General features: G+C 38.1%; 1 protein-coding gene across 6 annotated transcripts in view; it reads left to right on the top strand.

Annotated features, from left to right (window-relative positions):
- The window catches only part of LOC105383208 (GTPase-activating protein CdGAPr), an 89,380-nt gene extending 83,449 nt beyond the window's left edge, over positions 1-5,931 (top strand). For 5 of the 6 annotated variants that reach the window (XM_048632056.1, XM_048632054.1, XM_048632055.1 and 2 more), the window contains 5 exons: positions 691-794; positions 1,215-1,322; positions 1,630-1,704; positions 1,932-4,058; positions 4,544-5,931. In XM_048632056.1, the coding sequence (XP_048488013.1) occupies positions 691-794; positions 1,215-1,322; positions 1,630-1,704; positions 1,932-4,058; positions 4,544-4,628 (2,499 nt within the window). In that variant the 3' untranslated portion in view covers positions 4,629-5,931. The remainder of the gene's footprint in view (positions 1-690; positions 795-1,214; positions 1,323-1,629; positions 1,705-1,931; positions 4,059-4,543) is intronic. The other variant, XM_048632060.1, reaches the window with a different exon arrangement.
- Positions 5,932-17,159: the final 11,228 nt, after the last annotated feature.

Genomic DNA, 17,159 nt, shown 5'->3' on the forward strand with positions numbered 1-17,159 from the left:
CTCTCTGCTCGTCGCCTCTCTCCTCGGAGCAGTGCAGATTAAAACTTCGCTTGTTCTTTTTTTTCTTGGAAATCACCATAAAACCTAGAAAATCAAAAGCAATAAAGTGTACCATTGCGTTAAATAATAATCTGTTCCAATCCTATCCTCCTCCTAATCCTATCCTTAGCATTTACAATATTAATATAAGTATTAATATTGCATTGTAAATTCGAAAGTAACTGTGTCTGTCTGTCTGTTACTCTTTTACGCCAAAACTACTAAACGGATTTGAATGAAATTTGGTATACATAATATGGTCTAGACCCTGAGAAAGAACATAGGCTACTTTTTATCCCGGGTTTCCTACGGGAAAACTTTTTAAGGCGAATCGAAGCTCGCGGGAACAGCTAGTTAACTATAATGTTCACTAATATAACCGATATATGTTCATCCGCAGGGCTCTCTCTCCCTCTGCTCGTCGCCTACCTACTAGTTTTGAATTAGTTAGTACAGTGTCCGTTTGACCTCTTCGGTTTCGATTAACATTTCGCTATAGGTAGTTTTCGGGTAAAACTCCCGGAAATCTCCAGAAAAACCTGGAAAATCAAAACCCGTACAAATGCAACGCATACAAATGCGTTAAATAATAATAATCTGTTCCAATTTACTATAATCTCCACTAACTCAACCTCATCTCTCCACCCGCAGGGCTCTCTCTCTCTCTGCTCGTCGCCTCTCTCCTCGGAGCCGTGCAGCGCGGAGCCGAGCCCGCGCCGCGCGCACGCTGATGTGCACCAGGAGCCCGCTGAGAGGTAACGTGGAAGTTAAAGTGGAAGTGACGTTTATAGTCATTCCCTGACGACTATTTTACGACGACCTTGCGTAGGTGGCTGGGTTAGAAAGGCCGAGTATTTTGGTATCCTTAAACACAAAATTGCGAAGAATAGAAAAAATACAGGCGAATTTACTCCAGGCCTTCGGACCGGATCGTGGTATGATCAGTAACTCAGGTTTCTCTGAGGATGGCTGGTTAGAATTGGTTCAATGATTTCCAACTCGCCTCCCAAGCGTGTGCAAAAATCAGAGGAAACAAATAGTTTTTCGCTTATTTTGTAAGTCGTACAATAAATGTTAATGTAAAAAGGACGAGTAGAGTCACTCTCATTATGTCTTACTACTTATATAACTTTGGCAACAATAAATTGTTAATTAATGATAATAATGAATTCCAGAAAACGTTGCGCCATAGAGGATGAGCTAGCCTCCATCGCGTACATCGACGGCGGGGACTCCCCGCGCGCGCAGCCGCCGCCCGCCAAGGAACTCAGCTCCGCCAAACGGTACGTTTGTTATCCATAAAAAACAGGATATACCAGCAATAAAACTGACTACAACTGATCCCCTTCTTGTACCACCAATAAAAAAATAGGACTTTCTGCAAGAGATTAATTACTGTCACTGTCTAAAACAGAATATAAAACAACATAATAAATTAAATAATAAAGATTAAAGTGTGAACACATAAATTAACAATAATTATAAAACATTATTTCAAAAAGCGATAGTTTGATCTTCATATGTCCAGCTACTCGGTCTTAGCCGTGTGAGATAAAGATAATTCGACATTAATATGATATTTGTCAACAGATTATGCAAGGACCGCGACAGCCCCAAAGCTTCCATCTCGGACTTCCAATCCGCCACCGTCAACGTCAAACTGAGGTTACTACCACAATTATAATATACTCTATTTGATTTGATGTCATTCTGTAGTTAAAACTAATTTCTCACTAGGCAAACTTTTGTTATTGTTGTCGTTTGAACCCGTTTGGTGCACGTTTGGCTTCCAATCAAAATTTTCTACGCATCAAACACCAAAATCATCATTTAAAAACATTATAACAAGCTAAGTTTCACGCTTAACTCATCAGCTAAATAACACATTGCAGAGAACGCAACTCGCCGAGGAAAGCTCGCTACTCGACTCGCTACAGCGGCCTCCACCACCCCGTCAGCGGTCTGACAAGCGAGCTGTCAAACCATGACAGACCTGTCACTGTCAACCAAAATGGCCGCCTGACTTGGCACGGCAAAGATGGACACTCGACGCTGATAAAAATAGACTGGCCGCAGGAAAATTCGTCTATAAGCAATTTGACGTCAAGCACAATCAATTCTAGTCCAGTAACGCCTGTTACGCCGATTTATGATCAGTTGGAATCGGATTCCGAAGTTTCGGAGGCGAATAATAAACATACGATTAAGATTACTGAGAATAAAAACTGCGATAATTGTCACAAGGAGAAATGTTTGAAGTGTGAGCTCAAAGCTACGGACTACGAACATCTGAAGGCCGATTTCAAGATAGGGCAGCCGGTTACTTCGAAATCTAGTTCGAATGATGCGATACAGTTGCATGACAGTCTAGAGCCGAGCCCGGTGCATTCCACGGATATAAGCTATCAAAACTTGAACAGATTGTCCGCTATATCTACGTCGTCTAATTCGGAACACAATTCGCACAAGAAAGAGCTGGAACACGCGGTTTTAGACCGAAAATCGGTGATGACGTCATCGCATGAAAGCTCTTCAAGCTACTCCAATCCGTCGAAGCAAGATGACTTGTACGAACCCTACACTTTTACTCGACCAAATTACATAAATCTGCATTCTAGCAGCACCTCCAAAAGCAGCCCTAGTAGCCCCCTAAAAAGCCCCCTAAAATCCACTATAAGTATCACCTTTAGATCGCCAACGAAAAGCGCTAAGACTCCCGATTACGAGTTGATAGAGAACACCGAAACTCCGACCAACGAAAGGGATTCGGTGTACGAAGATATAGATTTGGAAAAGAATCTGTCGATAGTTGAGGACGCGTCTATTCCGGATACGGATGCAAGTTTGCCGACACAGCAGGCCTGCCAACCTGACAGCTTCAACCAAGACCTGATCATTCTAGAAACACCGACGGAACAATACCAAAATGACGCCGACGTTTACAGCCAAGTGAAGTTCTTCAAAAAGTCCATAGAGGAAGTCAACGCTATGATGTTTGAGGCGCCAGAAAAGCCTGTCTCTAGGTATTATGAAAATGTGTCTTTCCCAGCCAAGTCTGTTAGGAGTAATAACGATTATGAGAATATTAATGTGGAGACGCTCAGGATATGTGATAAGGATGCAGAAACATCTAATGATAATTCAGATCTGATTAAAGATAAGGGTGAGAGCGATGTTGAAGTGACAGTTGAGAATATAAACGGTAATGTTGTTAAGAAACAGAAACAAAAGAATTTAAACGTTCGTGAGTTGGCTACTAGATTCGAGAGCCCTACTGAACAGAAAAGTCCGTTTTCCTTCGAGAAATTCAAAGCGGAAATTAAATATCCTACTTTAGAGCGAAAAGATGAAGACAAAGTCGAACTTCGACAGAAAGACAAGCCGACTGTTTCGCCGAAAAGCTTTCGACTTTCGAAGCATTCGACCAGCGCTCGGTCGCTCGACGAAAACGCGTTTATACAAGAATTCGGCTCAGAGAAAGTCAAAGATAAGAGAAAAAGTCTAGAACCGGCCGATGTGAAGAAGCGAGACAAATTCCTTCCCGACCTCAACTTGAATTTAGAAGAAACACACACAAAGACCGAAAGTATTACACCGACAACCGAAAACAAAATTAGCCTAATACAAAGATTCGAAAAGCCAGATCTGAAAAACATTATAGGCTTTGAAACGGAGAAGAAATTAAGCCGCGAACGCATAGAGAAATACAAGGAGGAGCGAAGAAATTTCCTTCGAGAGAAATACAGTTCGCAATCCTTCAGAAGTAACCCAGAACATTTGACGCGAATCAAAATTAAAAAAGACTCAGAAAGCGACAAAGATGACTGCGATAGACTCAAAGATGATGAGCCTAAGTTTGAGAGACGCAACACTGTGGATTTAGGACAGAGAATGCGGTTTAGTTTGGCCAAAAGTGATAATAGTCTGGACACGATACAGAGTCCCGATGGAGATAGGACCGTGGAGCTGGGCGAGGCTTGCGGGACCTATGATGCGGACGCCATGAGAGAGTTTGACAGGTATGTGGGATAAAGATCCATTTATACTTTGTAAAATGTAGCATGGTAGCTGTCAAATCCATTAATTTTATTTGTCATTTGTTTTTTAAAGGGAAAACGAACATTTGCACGGCATAACCATCTGACAATCAAACGTCATAGTACTCATGCTATATTTTACAAAGTTTAAGTAGTTTTTTTATATAGTAAGCTAGTGTACGTTTTAGTAATAGTTATAGGTTACTACTGTATCGAGGGTTTCAGGCACGAATATTTGTTTGAATGTTAGTTCTCGGGTCCTGTATATATGTGCAAGATGTCTGCTACATGCATATTATACGTATAAGACAAGCGGAAACGGCGGGATTCGAACCTGTGGCCTTGAGCTCCGAAACCAAGTTCACTACCGTCTGACCAAAATACAAACGAAATTGGCAAAATAGACAAAATATTTATGCAATGCACTATGACAAAATTTATTTACACCCATCTCGTTTCATTCACAGGACAGAAAAGGTGTCTCCGTCATACAACATTCGCGATATGGCGGCCATGTTTGAACAGAAGTCACAAAACAGTGGGACCGGTTGACGCCCGCGCTATATACAACACTAACACATTATATACCTGCTAAATACATAGCTGAACAACACATGTTGCCTGTGGAACAAAATAGTCTTAACGTTAACGGGAAAGGGTTAAACTAATCGTAGATGGCGCTAGCTGCCGCGCTGTCTTCTGATTGGTCGGCGCGGCCGCCATTTTGATTACGGAATTTTCTGATTGGCTGATGTTAAAACGATAGTGCTGCCATAGTTTCGCTTTTTCACGGCCCTATTTGGTACTGCAGTGGTTATTTTTCTCATTGTTTTTTTTATGCTAAGCGTGTATTGGATAGTCTTAAACATATTAAAGTTATGAGGGAATGGAATGGCTAAGGGTTTAGGGTTGGAAAACGTAAGTTTGTATTGTGTTTAAGTGAAGAAAGAAAAGTTTAATATGTTTAAGTGGTTATTAAAATATGTTTTTGAAAGTATTGGTTGGGAATACGATCTTAATTAAATGTGTGGATCACATTAGGTGACTAGACTCGTCATTCTCATCAATATTTTCAACGCAGATTCGTTTCCGTTATATATTTATTTATATTACTCTGATAACTTTAGTTAGCATCACAAAGTTAGTATTACTATTTTTATTGACTTTTTTTCGATTATCATTTTATACTGTAATCTGTTATGTTAGTTGTAAGTTTTTGTATATGCACTTTGCTTTGTAATAATTGTGTCTACAATGAATTTTAATCTACAATTTGAATCTCATTTGTTTTTGGCAGGCGGTGTTTATGAATATGATGTTTTATTGTCTATTGTGGGATTTTCAGAGTTTAGATCAAGATAAAAACATAATAAACTATAATTCTCACACGAGTAGATAAAGCTAAATGGCTGTCTCGTTTTGCGGTACATTTGTATGGATTATATTCCTGTCTTGGATTAACAATATACGAAGATGGAGTGTCAGTGCAATGAAAATTTTGGGCGACATCTATGGACCGCTTTTTGAACTAACTTCTGAACATCTCAAAAGTGTTGGCAGTCAGTAGCCGTGTCGTTTGCCAGATAAAAAACATAGTTAGAAAAAAAACAGTGTTGTGTTGCCATAATCGTATGAAAAAAATGCATTTATTATATTTTTGTAAGCAATAACTACCTGTGTCTAGTGTGTAGACTGTTAGTGCTTTCAATATAATTATTGTGAAATGCGTTATGTGAATTGTAAATCTATTTTTTTTTTTCAAATTGCTGAAAAAAAATCCAAGTAGGTATGTATTGTCTTAGATTTTTGGGTTCTGAAACAGTGAATTTCTATTGTTATTATTGAAGTTAAAGAATGCAATTCACATAAACTAAGTAGGCAAACCGGTTCATTTCGTTTGGAAACAAGTGACTATGATAATATTTAAATGTATAAAATAAAAACACTTAATATTTTCTATACGACAATAATATTGGAATTCCACAAATTTTTCATGAGTATGACCATAAACATTACGCAGATAAGTTTGGACTTAATTATGTATTAAGAATGTTACTAAATTTCATTAAAAATCGTATGAACTCATCTTCAAATATAATTAATTAAATAATGTTATAAAAATCGCCCATTTTCTAATACATACCTAAATAACCATTTATGTCTCCGTACCTACCAATATTCTTATGAATGCTCTTGAAAATCGCTTTAAAAACTAAAATATTAAGGTAAAATTGAATTTATAGATGAATCTCGGTCTTTTGGTAGTTTATAGAAATTTATACAGAATAGTCGAAAATATACATTTGTAATATTATAAGTGTCTGGTGCGTAAAAATCTTTTGGTACTTTTAAACTTCATGGTCCTTTAAATACTAATATGAAAATTAATAATTACGTCTCTGCAGAACTAAAACTTAGCCAAATATTACAGTAATTTACGTAAAAAAATGTAGAAACATATTTCTAGTAATGATAACAGCCAAACTTATAAACACCCATGTAACACCATGTAATAGCCTCAGTATAGTAAAATAAAGTTCAAATATTGTAACTTCAGTCTAAATGGAGGGGCATAATTCACACATTGATTTGTGGCTATTAACAAAACGGCTTCATATTTCTTATCTTATCTTACCTTTCCACAAAAGATGTGCGATGCAGTTATGATGCGATAGAAAACAGACTAATTATGATAGAAATGAATAAGTATGATTGCTGGATATCAAACGCACCCATAGCAACGTAGCATAGCACATCTATGGTGGGAAAGCACCCTTATTCTCCCCTATATGTGAGTTGTGAACTCATCTAACAACTGTATATTAAAATATAACCATGGTGTTACTAGATTTAAAAATAACACTCCGATTCTAGGCTAAATATTTCACCATATTTATTAACTGGTGTGCTTATTTCAGAAGTTCTTTGTATCATTGCGATCTGCCATAGTGTCATACCTACCTAGTGTGCCACTTTTTAGATTCCCCTGTAAATTCGTTATAAAGTTTATGGGCATCTAATAAAAAAGTGTATATTTCAGAGATGATAATTATGTCAAAACTGGTTCGCTACTTCAAGAACTTCTAAGCTAAGCGCCACAAACCTACCGAGCTTTAAAAAAGTGGCCACATCCTTTCCAAGTTTATTACAGTAAGGACGTTAATACTTTCTTTTCGATTCGACATTATGTCATCATTTTGTTTATTTATATTTACCCATTTATAATGAATCTAAATTCTTAGTCGATGTGTTTGTAATTTATGAAGTTTTGTGTTAAATAATATTTATAATGATTATGGTTAGTTAAGATAACGTAAAATTATTAAATAAATGAACTTTACCGGCTTTGTGTCTATTAGCGTAGCTGACAGAATGTCGATATTAATAAATGATTCAAATATTTCGTTTGTATTTTATTTCGGTTCTTTTTTAAATCCACATAATCTAAAAAGCACTTCGAGTACCTAGTTGCGAAAAATTCAAAATTTATTTATTTAAAAAACACATGCAACACATATTACACATAATTATGTTAGTTTACATTTACCTTATACTGCGTTATTAACATAATTTAAAACAATTAGAAATCTATAGGCAGGTACTTACTAACTAAAGCCCCAGGCATTGATGGGATCAAAACAATTGACATCAAAAGGATAGCGAATAATATCACAAAAGCTATTGTAAATTTGATTAATACATCAGTCGCTGCAGGTGAGTATCCTGATGGGCTGAAAATAGGCTGCATAAGACCTGTCTTTAAGAAAGGCAAAAAAGACAACCCTGCCGATTATCGCCCGATAACACTTTTATCCACTATTAATAAAATTGTTGAAAAAGTAATCAGTGACCAAATACACTCATTCTATAAAATAAATAATATTATATCATCGAAACAATTTGGATTCCAACCTGGGAAAAGTACGACTGCACTACTATCCAATTTCACAGATGATGTCAACTCTTACCTCAATAATAAAAAACATGTACTTGCCCTATTCATCGATTTCTCGCGCGCGTTTGATACACTAAATCACGCTAAACTTGTAGAAAAATTAAGTTCCAATGGTATTAGAGGTAGCCTGCTTGAGTGGTGCAAAAGCTACTTACAAGCACGTAAGTCTTGCGTCAAAATCAACGAGAGTCTGAGTGACATAAAAAACGTCAGCGTAGGTACTGCTCAAGGATCGGTCCTTGGTCCCTTACACTTTTTGACCTACGTAAACGACATGGGCCTGTGTATGACACATAGTAACGTGTATCAGTTCGCAGATGACACCTGCCTAATCCTAGCCAATGACGATGTGGATTCTGCTATGAGTATGCTGCAAGATGACTTCGACAACCTATGCAGGTGGTGTCATGACTCAGGACTGGTGCTTAACGCGAGAAAGACTAAGCTTATGCATATAAAGTCTCCGTATCTCAAAGGAGACCTTACATCTCAGCTCAAAGCCCATTCCCATAAATGCCTACATAGCATCTCACCGAACGTATGTGATGCCTGCTGCGACCTGATTGAAGTGGTTGAAGCTCATACCTATTTGGGTCTAACTATAGATGATAGATTTAACTGGAGTAAGCACATCGAAAGTGTCTGCAACAAACTGAGAGCATTCTTGGCTAAACTGTATGTGGTTAAAAATAGAATTCCATTTTCAGTTCGTCTCACGCTGTATAACGCTATGGTAGATTCTGTTGTGTCATATGGCCTCAGCAGCTATGGCAGAACGTATAAAACATACCTGGACAAAATTCTTAACTTGCAGTACCGCATACTAAAACTAATTGTTTCGCCCCAGATTAAACTTAAATATGATGACAACCCACCAAAACTCTTTAAACATTGTAACGTCTTACCAATTTACCAAAAAGTAGAAGTAAACCTCCTCAAGGAACAATTTTTCTGTCTAGACCACCTGAAAAAAGTATCTCACCCTATACATACACGAAAGGTCACACAAAACAAGTATAGCATGATTAGAGCAAACAATGTTTACGGCGAACGGCACTGTGCGTATTTAATGCCAAAACTTATTAATAAAATGGACCAAAATATTAGAAACCTAATCACACCGAAAAATATCAAGCCCAAAATAAAATCATACTACATATCATTACTTTAACTTAACACTGTTCGAATATGCACCAACTATCTTGTATGTTTGGCTGATGGTTTATTATTAAACTACCCTCTATTGTACTTATTTAATTAACGTGTAATATTGAATAAGTTTGTGTATTGTATAAAATATAAATAAGTATAATTAGTTATTAAGTACCTAATCACGTAGAATGATTCATCACGGACAAATCTCTGTGATTTTTGTGATGCAATGATATAAGTAATCAATAATTCTGTAAAATAATTTGATAAATAAATAATAATAATAAAAAATAACATTTTTTTATTAAACGCAGACTTAACTTAAGTAAAGTAGGTACGTGTAATGGTTAGAATATGTTGGATACAATTTTTATTCCACCTAAACTAGGTCTAGCCTGTACTATAGACGCATTTTTCCTGAAATAAAAATGACATATTATGTATCTAGCCTATCTGAAACCTAGTTAAACATTGTGAGATATGGCGTTTCGACTTTCTCCGTGTTCGGCATCATAAGGGTCACAGTGACAGTTAAATAAAGTCCATTTTTCTCTCCACCTTTATTTGCAAGGTGCGGGTGCCTATATAAATAGAGTGAGTCGCCCGCGCGCCTCAGTTGTAATATCACCATGCAGAAATGACTAGGTTTCAGATAGGCTAGATACATAATATGTCATTTTTATTTCAGGAAAAATGCGTCTATTATGTAGTCTGAGCCTATCTGAAACCTAGTTAAACATTGTGAGATGTGTTTATTATCGCATGGTGGAGAGAAAACCAACTGTGACCCATAAGCTACTGATGAGTATATCAGTAGATAAATATTTGAATCTATAAATTTATAATGCATAGATTTCTAGGTAATAGATATGCTAAAAAGAAAGGTATAAGTATACATAAGACTTAAGTACTTCCTTATTATTCCTGACTTGTCAGAAAGTTATGGAAGGTATGTACCTATACATATAGGTAGGTATTTGTACATATGGATACACACAGTGCCTCTTCGAAAGCAATACTTATTAGTAATTATTGATCAAAATCTTGTTATTGTCAAGGCAATATTTTTAACATACACTAAGGATGGATGGAACCAGTGAAATACTTTGCAACAATATTTAAAAGCTGTAAAATGTAGAATATCGATCCAGGCCGCTGGGGCTCAGGTCAGCACATGCTGACTAGGGTATGTAATTCTGGACTGACCTCAGAAATGCAGCAGGCGACCCTGGAGCCTCGAGGACCTGCTCAGTCAGCCCTGTACGAGGACACGGCCTGCAACACCTGGCGCGGCATCTAGTCCTTGGAACGAGGAGTGGTGCTTGAAGGGAAGATAATTTTACTAAATATCTCAGCCTCATCAGCTCTGGAAAAGATTAGATGAAGGCTGTGACACTGGCGGATAACTAAGTATTCAGTTTTTCAAAACATGATGCAGGTTACTATATTCATATTCTATATTGACAAGTACTCGTAACACACAGTCTAATTTTGTATTGTAACTAACTCGGCGGTTAACGAGTTCCTGTGCAGTCCTACTAGGAAGGAAAGTTATTTTATAAGCCTTTGCACTGATTTTGTGGGCTACTATCATTCTGTATCATCATGTGTGAATATTATGAGCTCTGGCAGCATTCCTTGGTAGATGACATCAATTAATAAAGATTGATTAACACAACAATAGCAATTTTAATAGTTGATAAATGAAACCCGGCTAACATGTCTTAACTGGGTAAGTAAATGATCAGTCATGCCACCAGGATAAGTAAAATGTTCAGTACTTCATATGAAAAACATTAACAAGGTCACCTTTAGGTATGTTCGTCAACACTAAGGGCAGGTCTCGGCCAAAACCTTAAGGCTTCGCCTTGTTGCAACTTCAAAGGTACGTAGGTAGGTACCTACTTACATTGTTGTAGGTTCGATTTTGAAACCATTAAGTCAACCTGGATAAAACAAAATAAAATAGCTCGATTAAATAAAGATGGTACGTAAAGATGTTAGTTGTACCTGATCAGACCTGATGCAACGATAGCCAACATAGACTCTCTAATCTGTGGAAGCAACAATCATGGTGGCGGGAACATGGACAGTTGGACGAGCCACCTCGAGCCTGACTTATCAATCAGAACTGACAGTTCGCCAACAGCAGATAGCTTGCGGCTATCTATAGGTAAACTTAGGTAGTCAGCTATACCCAAGAAAAAGTCCTTGGACATCGATATGACAGTGGAACGGCGAATAACTGTGACCTTCTTTAAAACAAAAAGGCTTGTTGTTGTCCAGCTAAGGAAGGTTACCTACTTCAGCGACCTGGTATTGCATTCTGAAAGAACTGCGAAGAGTTAATATTATGACTAATAATTATTACTTATTTAGAAAGTTTTCCGCAAACTCTAATAAATCAAGCAGCTACCACGTCACCGCTGCCCGGTTATAACTCTGTACTAGCTTAGTAGATATATATACCAGTTCTAGCCTTCAGCTAGAGGCCAGAGAGCTCCTAAATGTGATGCGAGTACGAGCATGACACAAGTAATTTTTTACTTGGTAACTAGTTACGTAACTAACTGAAAGATCCATAAAACAGTTGAGGATTACTCAGAATGGAATTGTGAAAACGGCACGTCTGCATCTTAACCAGTCAGTCTAAGTAGTTTCAGCAGATACAGTGTTGAAAAATAGTTATGAAACGTTTGCGCCAGAATTGAATTAAAAATACATTTTCATTAGAGAAGCCGTCTAGGCATGAATAGGTACTTTCACCCTTTGGATTGTGCTCCAAATGATGACCTTCGAAATTCATAGAAATTTAATGACGACTGCCATTGTTTATTATCTAGCCCCGTACATTGAGTAGGGCCGCGGCTACACGTGATGTGATACACAGTACACAGTAGGTATATGCATGTTCCCAAAATAGTGGAAGTTATAATTTTACCAAAATGTAGTCGTCTCGTGCAAGAGCACCGTTACTCGATTTATTCGATACACAACTAGTAGACAGCTGCTGCGTAGGAGGTTCACGCATTTTTCAACAAAGAGCTCGGATTATACACACTCACAATCCACTGGAACATAAGGAAGACAGCTAATATGGTGCCACTCAGAAACCGCGATGACACTCCGATCATGATCACCCGACAGTAGGATCATAATAAATTCGGTAACTTGTGAAGCGGTATGGTATAGCAACAGCGACTTTCACGAAATCAGGAATTAGCTCAGTGCTTTTAGGTTGAACACTCGCCGGTGGGATTCACTTTGCTCACAGCCGAGAAAAGAAAAGACTCAAAGCTGGAATCTGCCGATGTGTCATGACACTTAAGATAGTGTCTGGGGGGTCACTTTATATGACGAAAAACGAACTTTCAGTGCACTGCGGCGCGAGCCGCTCTATCTGTTTGTATGTATTAAACGTGCCGATTGCACGACAGCTCTCGTTCGTTCGTTTCTCATCAGTATAGAGTAACGCTCCTGTACTTACCGTGCGTCACCATTCCCATGAGCAGTCCAATGATCTTTAGGCAGTTTAGAACAAAAGCTGCATTAGACAGTTTCTTCAGCAGAGACATCGAAATAAAAAATTGATTGCACAACTATCCCCAGGAGCAGTCTACAGGTCACTTTGGGGAGTTCAGAAGAAAGCTGCTTTAATAGAATACCCTACCTCAGCGGAGGCATCAAATTGAAGTACTATAACACTTTTAGAAGCGGTACACGTTACCCGATTTGTCGTCATCCATGCCGATGCGGCTACGGCGACTGCAGGTGGTTACTCAGGCTTCGTTGGTGTGCCCTTGTATGGCTAACATGACCAACCTTGGCAGTAAACGTTCGTCTGCATATGCCAAAATCACTGATGAATAGCGCACGTTACTCGATACCTTCTAAATAAGTCACTCATAATGATGGCTGATGATGATGATGACCGTGCTAGCAATAGTGCAGGCGGTTCCGCTGAGCATAAAATCTCTTCCCAGACAGGGGGCGTTTGGATCTGGCAACCAGAACAGGAGTGCCAGGTGTGCGCAGCGATGCAGGTGGGACAACACAGCCGCCAGGGCAGGAGTACATGGCTGGGTCTATGCAGCGATGCAGGTAGCACAAACCGGTGGCCAGGGCCAGGACCGGGTGTACGCTGCGATGCAGGTGGCACAAAACGGTGGCCAGGGCCAGGACCGGGTGTACAGCCGCCAGGGCAGGAGTGCATGGCTGGGTCTATGCAGCGATGCAGGTACCACAAACCGGTGGCCAGGGCCAGGACCGGGTGTACGCTGCGATGCAGGTGGGACGAGACGGCGGCCAGCGCAGGAGCACAGGGCCGGGTGTATGCTGCGATGCAGGTGGCACGAACCGGTGGTCAGGGCAGGAGCGCAGGGCCGGGTGTACGCTGCGATGCAGGTGCCACGAGACGGCGGCCAGCGCAGGAGCACAGGGCCGGGTGCAGGTTACACGAAACTTTTATTTCACCGAATCGGCCTGCCTACCCTCAGCGGGTAGGTAACGGCGGATCACATTACTCGCCGCACATGCCACAATGTCCCAACATACTGAAACTCGGAGCCACGTGCTTCCTGTAAAAAATCCTATGACGGTCCTGGAAAGCTCCTGTTTGTAAAGCCTTACATAAGCTATAATCAAGTGCATTATTGTAATAGCAAAGTTTTTATCAACAGTTTTCAAAAAATATTAGAAATTGAGGGTAGAAAAATATATTTTTATTATTTTTTCCTGTATAAAATTAACATATGCTTTACTTAAAGCGGTCATTAATGTAAGTATCTAGCTCAAGCGCCACTAGTAGGACCGGAATATGTGATCAATCATCACCACGACTATTGAATCGGACCCTACTGCGTGGGATAAAAACCCCAAGCGCCGGAGCATTATGACCAGTGGCTGAGCTTTTAAAAGCAGTAAATAATAGCATTTTACTCACGGCTTATCAACTCAAACCTTCGTTGCGAAATCCTCAGCAATGGCTGCGTGCGCAGCAGCCGGCAGGCCCCGCGCCGCCTGGTCCGCATCACGCTACAGCTCCCGGCAGCGAGGACTCCGCAAATTCAATATTATATTTTTCCCCGTCGGAGCGAAGCCGACGAGAACCGTGGCTACATTGAGCCATTTTGCCGAAGTGTTCACTTCAAAAATCAAAAACCAACTGAGGCGCGCGGGCGACTCACTCTATTTATATAGGCACCCGCACCTTGCAAATAAAGGTGGAGAGAAAAATGGATTTTATTTAACTGTCACTGTGACCCTTATGATGCCGAACACGGAGAAAGTCGAAACGCCATATCTCACAATGTTTAACTAGGTTTCAGATAGGCTCAGACTACATAATAGGAGGAAATATGTTTTTAGAAACGTAACGCTGTAAAGCAGAATTTATGTATACGGTGCGGGAGAGTCGCCACTAGGCTGATTCACAGACTGTTTAGTGCGGTGCTTAGTCGACGGACATTGCTGGGCTTGTATGTATACAAGGTGTTACAAAAAGGGTAAGTATTATAAAGTAGTACTTACTACTACTGTTTGAGAAGAAAGGCGATCCCTTTATGTTACGCTTATACTATATGTAAATAAAAAACATTTTTTTTCATTATACATAATTTTTATGAATCATGTTAGTTAACTGTAATTGTACGTACAATACAGATTGAAATTTATTGTCTTGCTTTAGGGAACACATTTAAAAACGCTTGATATTTGCAGTAGCACAACGTAACTTTTAAAATTGCCTATTATTGCACCACAATCATTTTATTTCAACAAATCCCCGTTAGCGCTTAACTACACACATCCCCAATAAAACCACTGCAATAATTGAAACAAGCACATTTATTTAATACAATATTCATATTATAATAGCAAATATACAAAAAATCTTATTAACATTGTTACCCTCATACCCTTTCACCAACTTTGGTTACATAACCTTCACATACTAGTTAGTAGACAGCCATTTTAAAAATAGATAAAAGATAATTTCGCCTTCCAAATAGTGTTGGTAAAAGACTCGAGGCATTTAGGTCATGTTTCACAATGTCTGGATAGTGGCTACCTGTGGGATAAAAGACATGCTGTCACTCTCTGTAATTATGTTCAAGACAGTGACAGCATGTCTTATCTTACGAGCCAGGTAGCCATTATCCAGACATTGTGAGACAGGACCTTAGTCCATTTTAAAACTTGAGACCACCTTGAGTCCCTTTTCAAGAATAGGACTCGTTAGTCACAAATCACTTCAGAGTCATTTTACTGACTTTCGGCAATGAAGACTAAAATACTCCTGTATTTTACCAACACTACTTCTAATCCTCACTCGCATGGTATTGAGTTCAAATCCAACCTCAGTAGATTATGTTATGATCATAAATTAATAATTTATTAAATGCTTTGGCACAAAAATGTATTCCACATTTATTGGCAAAACAATCTGATTATCAAAATACTCCACACATCTACAACATTTAGCTTGAAAGACAAAGAGACTGAAATCATAAATTTTACTTAAAAAGTAAAATACAACTTAAAATCAACTGAGCTAATCTTCTACACAAACTAGTTATTCCCAAACACCAACCGCGATTAATAAATATGTAAAAAGGAGATAAAATTAACTCAGAATTACGAAATGTGAGAACGATGCTAGTACTTACAAATAAAAAAATGGATAGTTACGTCAAATAACATTAAAAGAAGAAATTATTGAGATCGGTACATACATACACCCTATTTTCTAGAATTCCTACTAGGTAGGCACCTCACACGCTATAGTAAAAAATATGTGTTTTTGAAGCAATTTTAAACAACGAACATCGAAATTGTATGGAGAAATACACATACTTTTTACGTGTTTAGCAAACCACTAAGAAACTAATCAAAGTTAAAAAAAATTAACACAAGAGAATGACAAAAAAAACCAATGACAAAATAAAACAATTTAAGATGATGACTAATGATGATACGAAAACGCTGACTAAATGACTTATGATAATATACATGGTAAGAATAATCTTATAACAGACTTACAATCGCTATTACATAAAAAATCGAGTAAAGATGACAACTACTATAATATCTTTGTGCGAAACGGCAGAAGCCGTGATATGATAAGATCATAACTTAAAAACTACAAAAATTACTTAAAATCGTATAATTTTACACCTATACAAGATTGATATAATTATTCATATAATACATAATATTTTTTTTGTTTTTTCTATATCTATGCTTTATTCGAGAAGCTGCCCAATGTAGTGGGTCGCTCAGCGAATTATTATGATTATTTCTAAGTTAGTTTATATAATATGCTTACACCGCTCTGTTCGCGCGAGCCTAGTTCGAAAATCATTATTTTTACATTCTAAAAACTCACAATTTTTGGATATCACAAAGTTTTATTACAATGGAAGAATCAAGAGTTTATACTATTATACAGTAATGTGCATTTTCGTAACCTTTTTTGGGCTAAGTATAGTCACAAACTTAGCTTGCTAGCTAATATCAGGGTTGTAACAGATGTATTCATGAACATATGCATAGTGGAGGCTTTTCACAATAATTATGTATTTAAACAGGTAACTTATTAGGACGAAAGAAAATGTACGCATATATTAATGAACTCAACTGTTTGTTTATTTGTAAAAGTCAATGTTTTGTTGTCGGCTCGGCATAATATTTGGGCAAACGACACCAATATTTGTGCCGAGACGTATGTATACGAATCGACCTGCATAAATCCTAAAGAAATTCTTTGCATGAAAATCTTACATTAAATTTTTTTTACAAATTGATTAGGCATTTGATTTAATGCATATTTTTTATTACTTGTTGATGCGATTTTAAAGTTTTAACTGCAATTTTGGAAACGGGATTATGATTATCTTTTTTCATAAAAAGGACTTAAACATGCATACATGACATCTTTGTATGCATCAAAACGTAGTAACGTATATCCATGCACATTT

Source organism: Plutella xylostella, chromosome 30 (genome assembly GCF_932276165.1).
Source record: "Plutella xylostella chromosome 30, ilPluXylo3.1, whole genome shotgun sequence".
Lineage (NCBI taxonomy): Eukaryota > Metazoa > Arthropoda > Insecta > Lepidoptera > Plutellidae > Plutella > Plutella xylostella.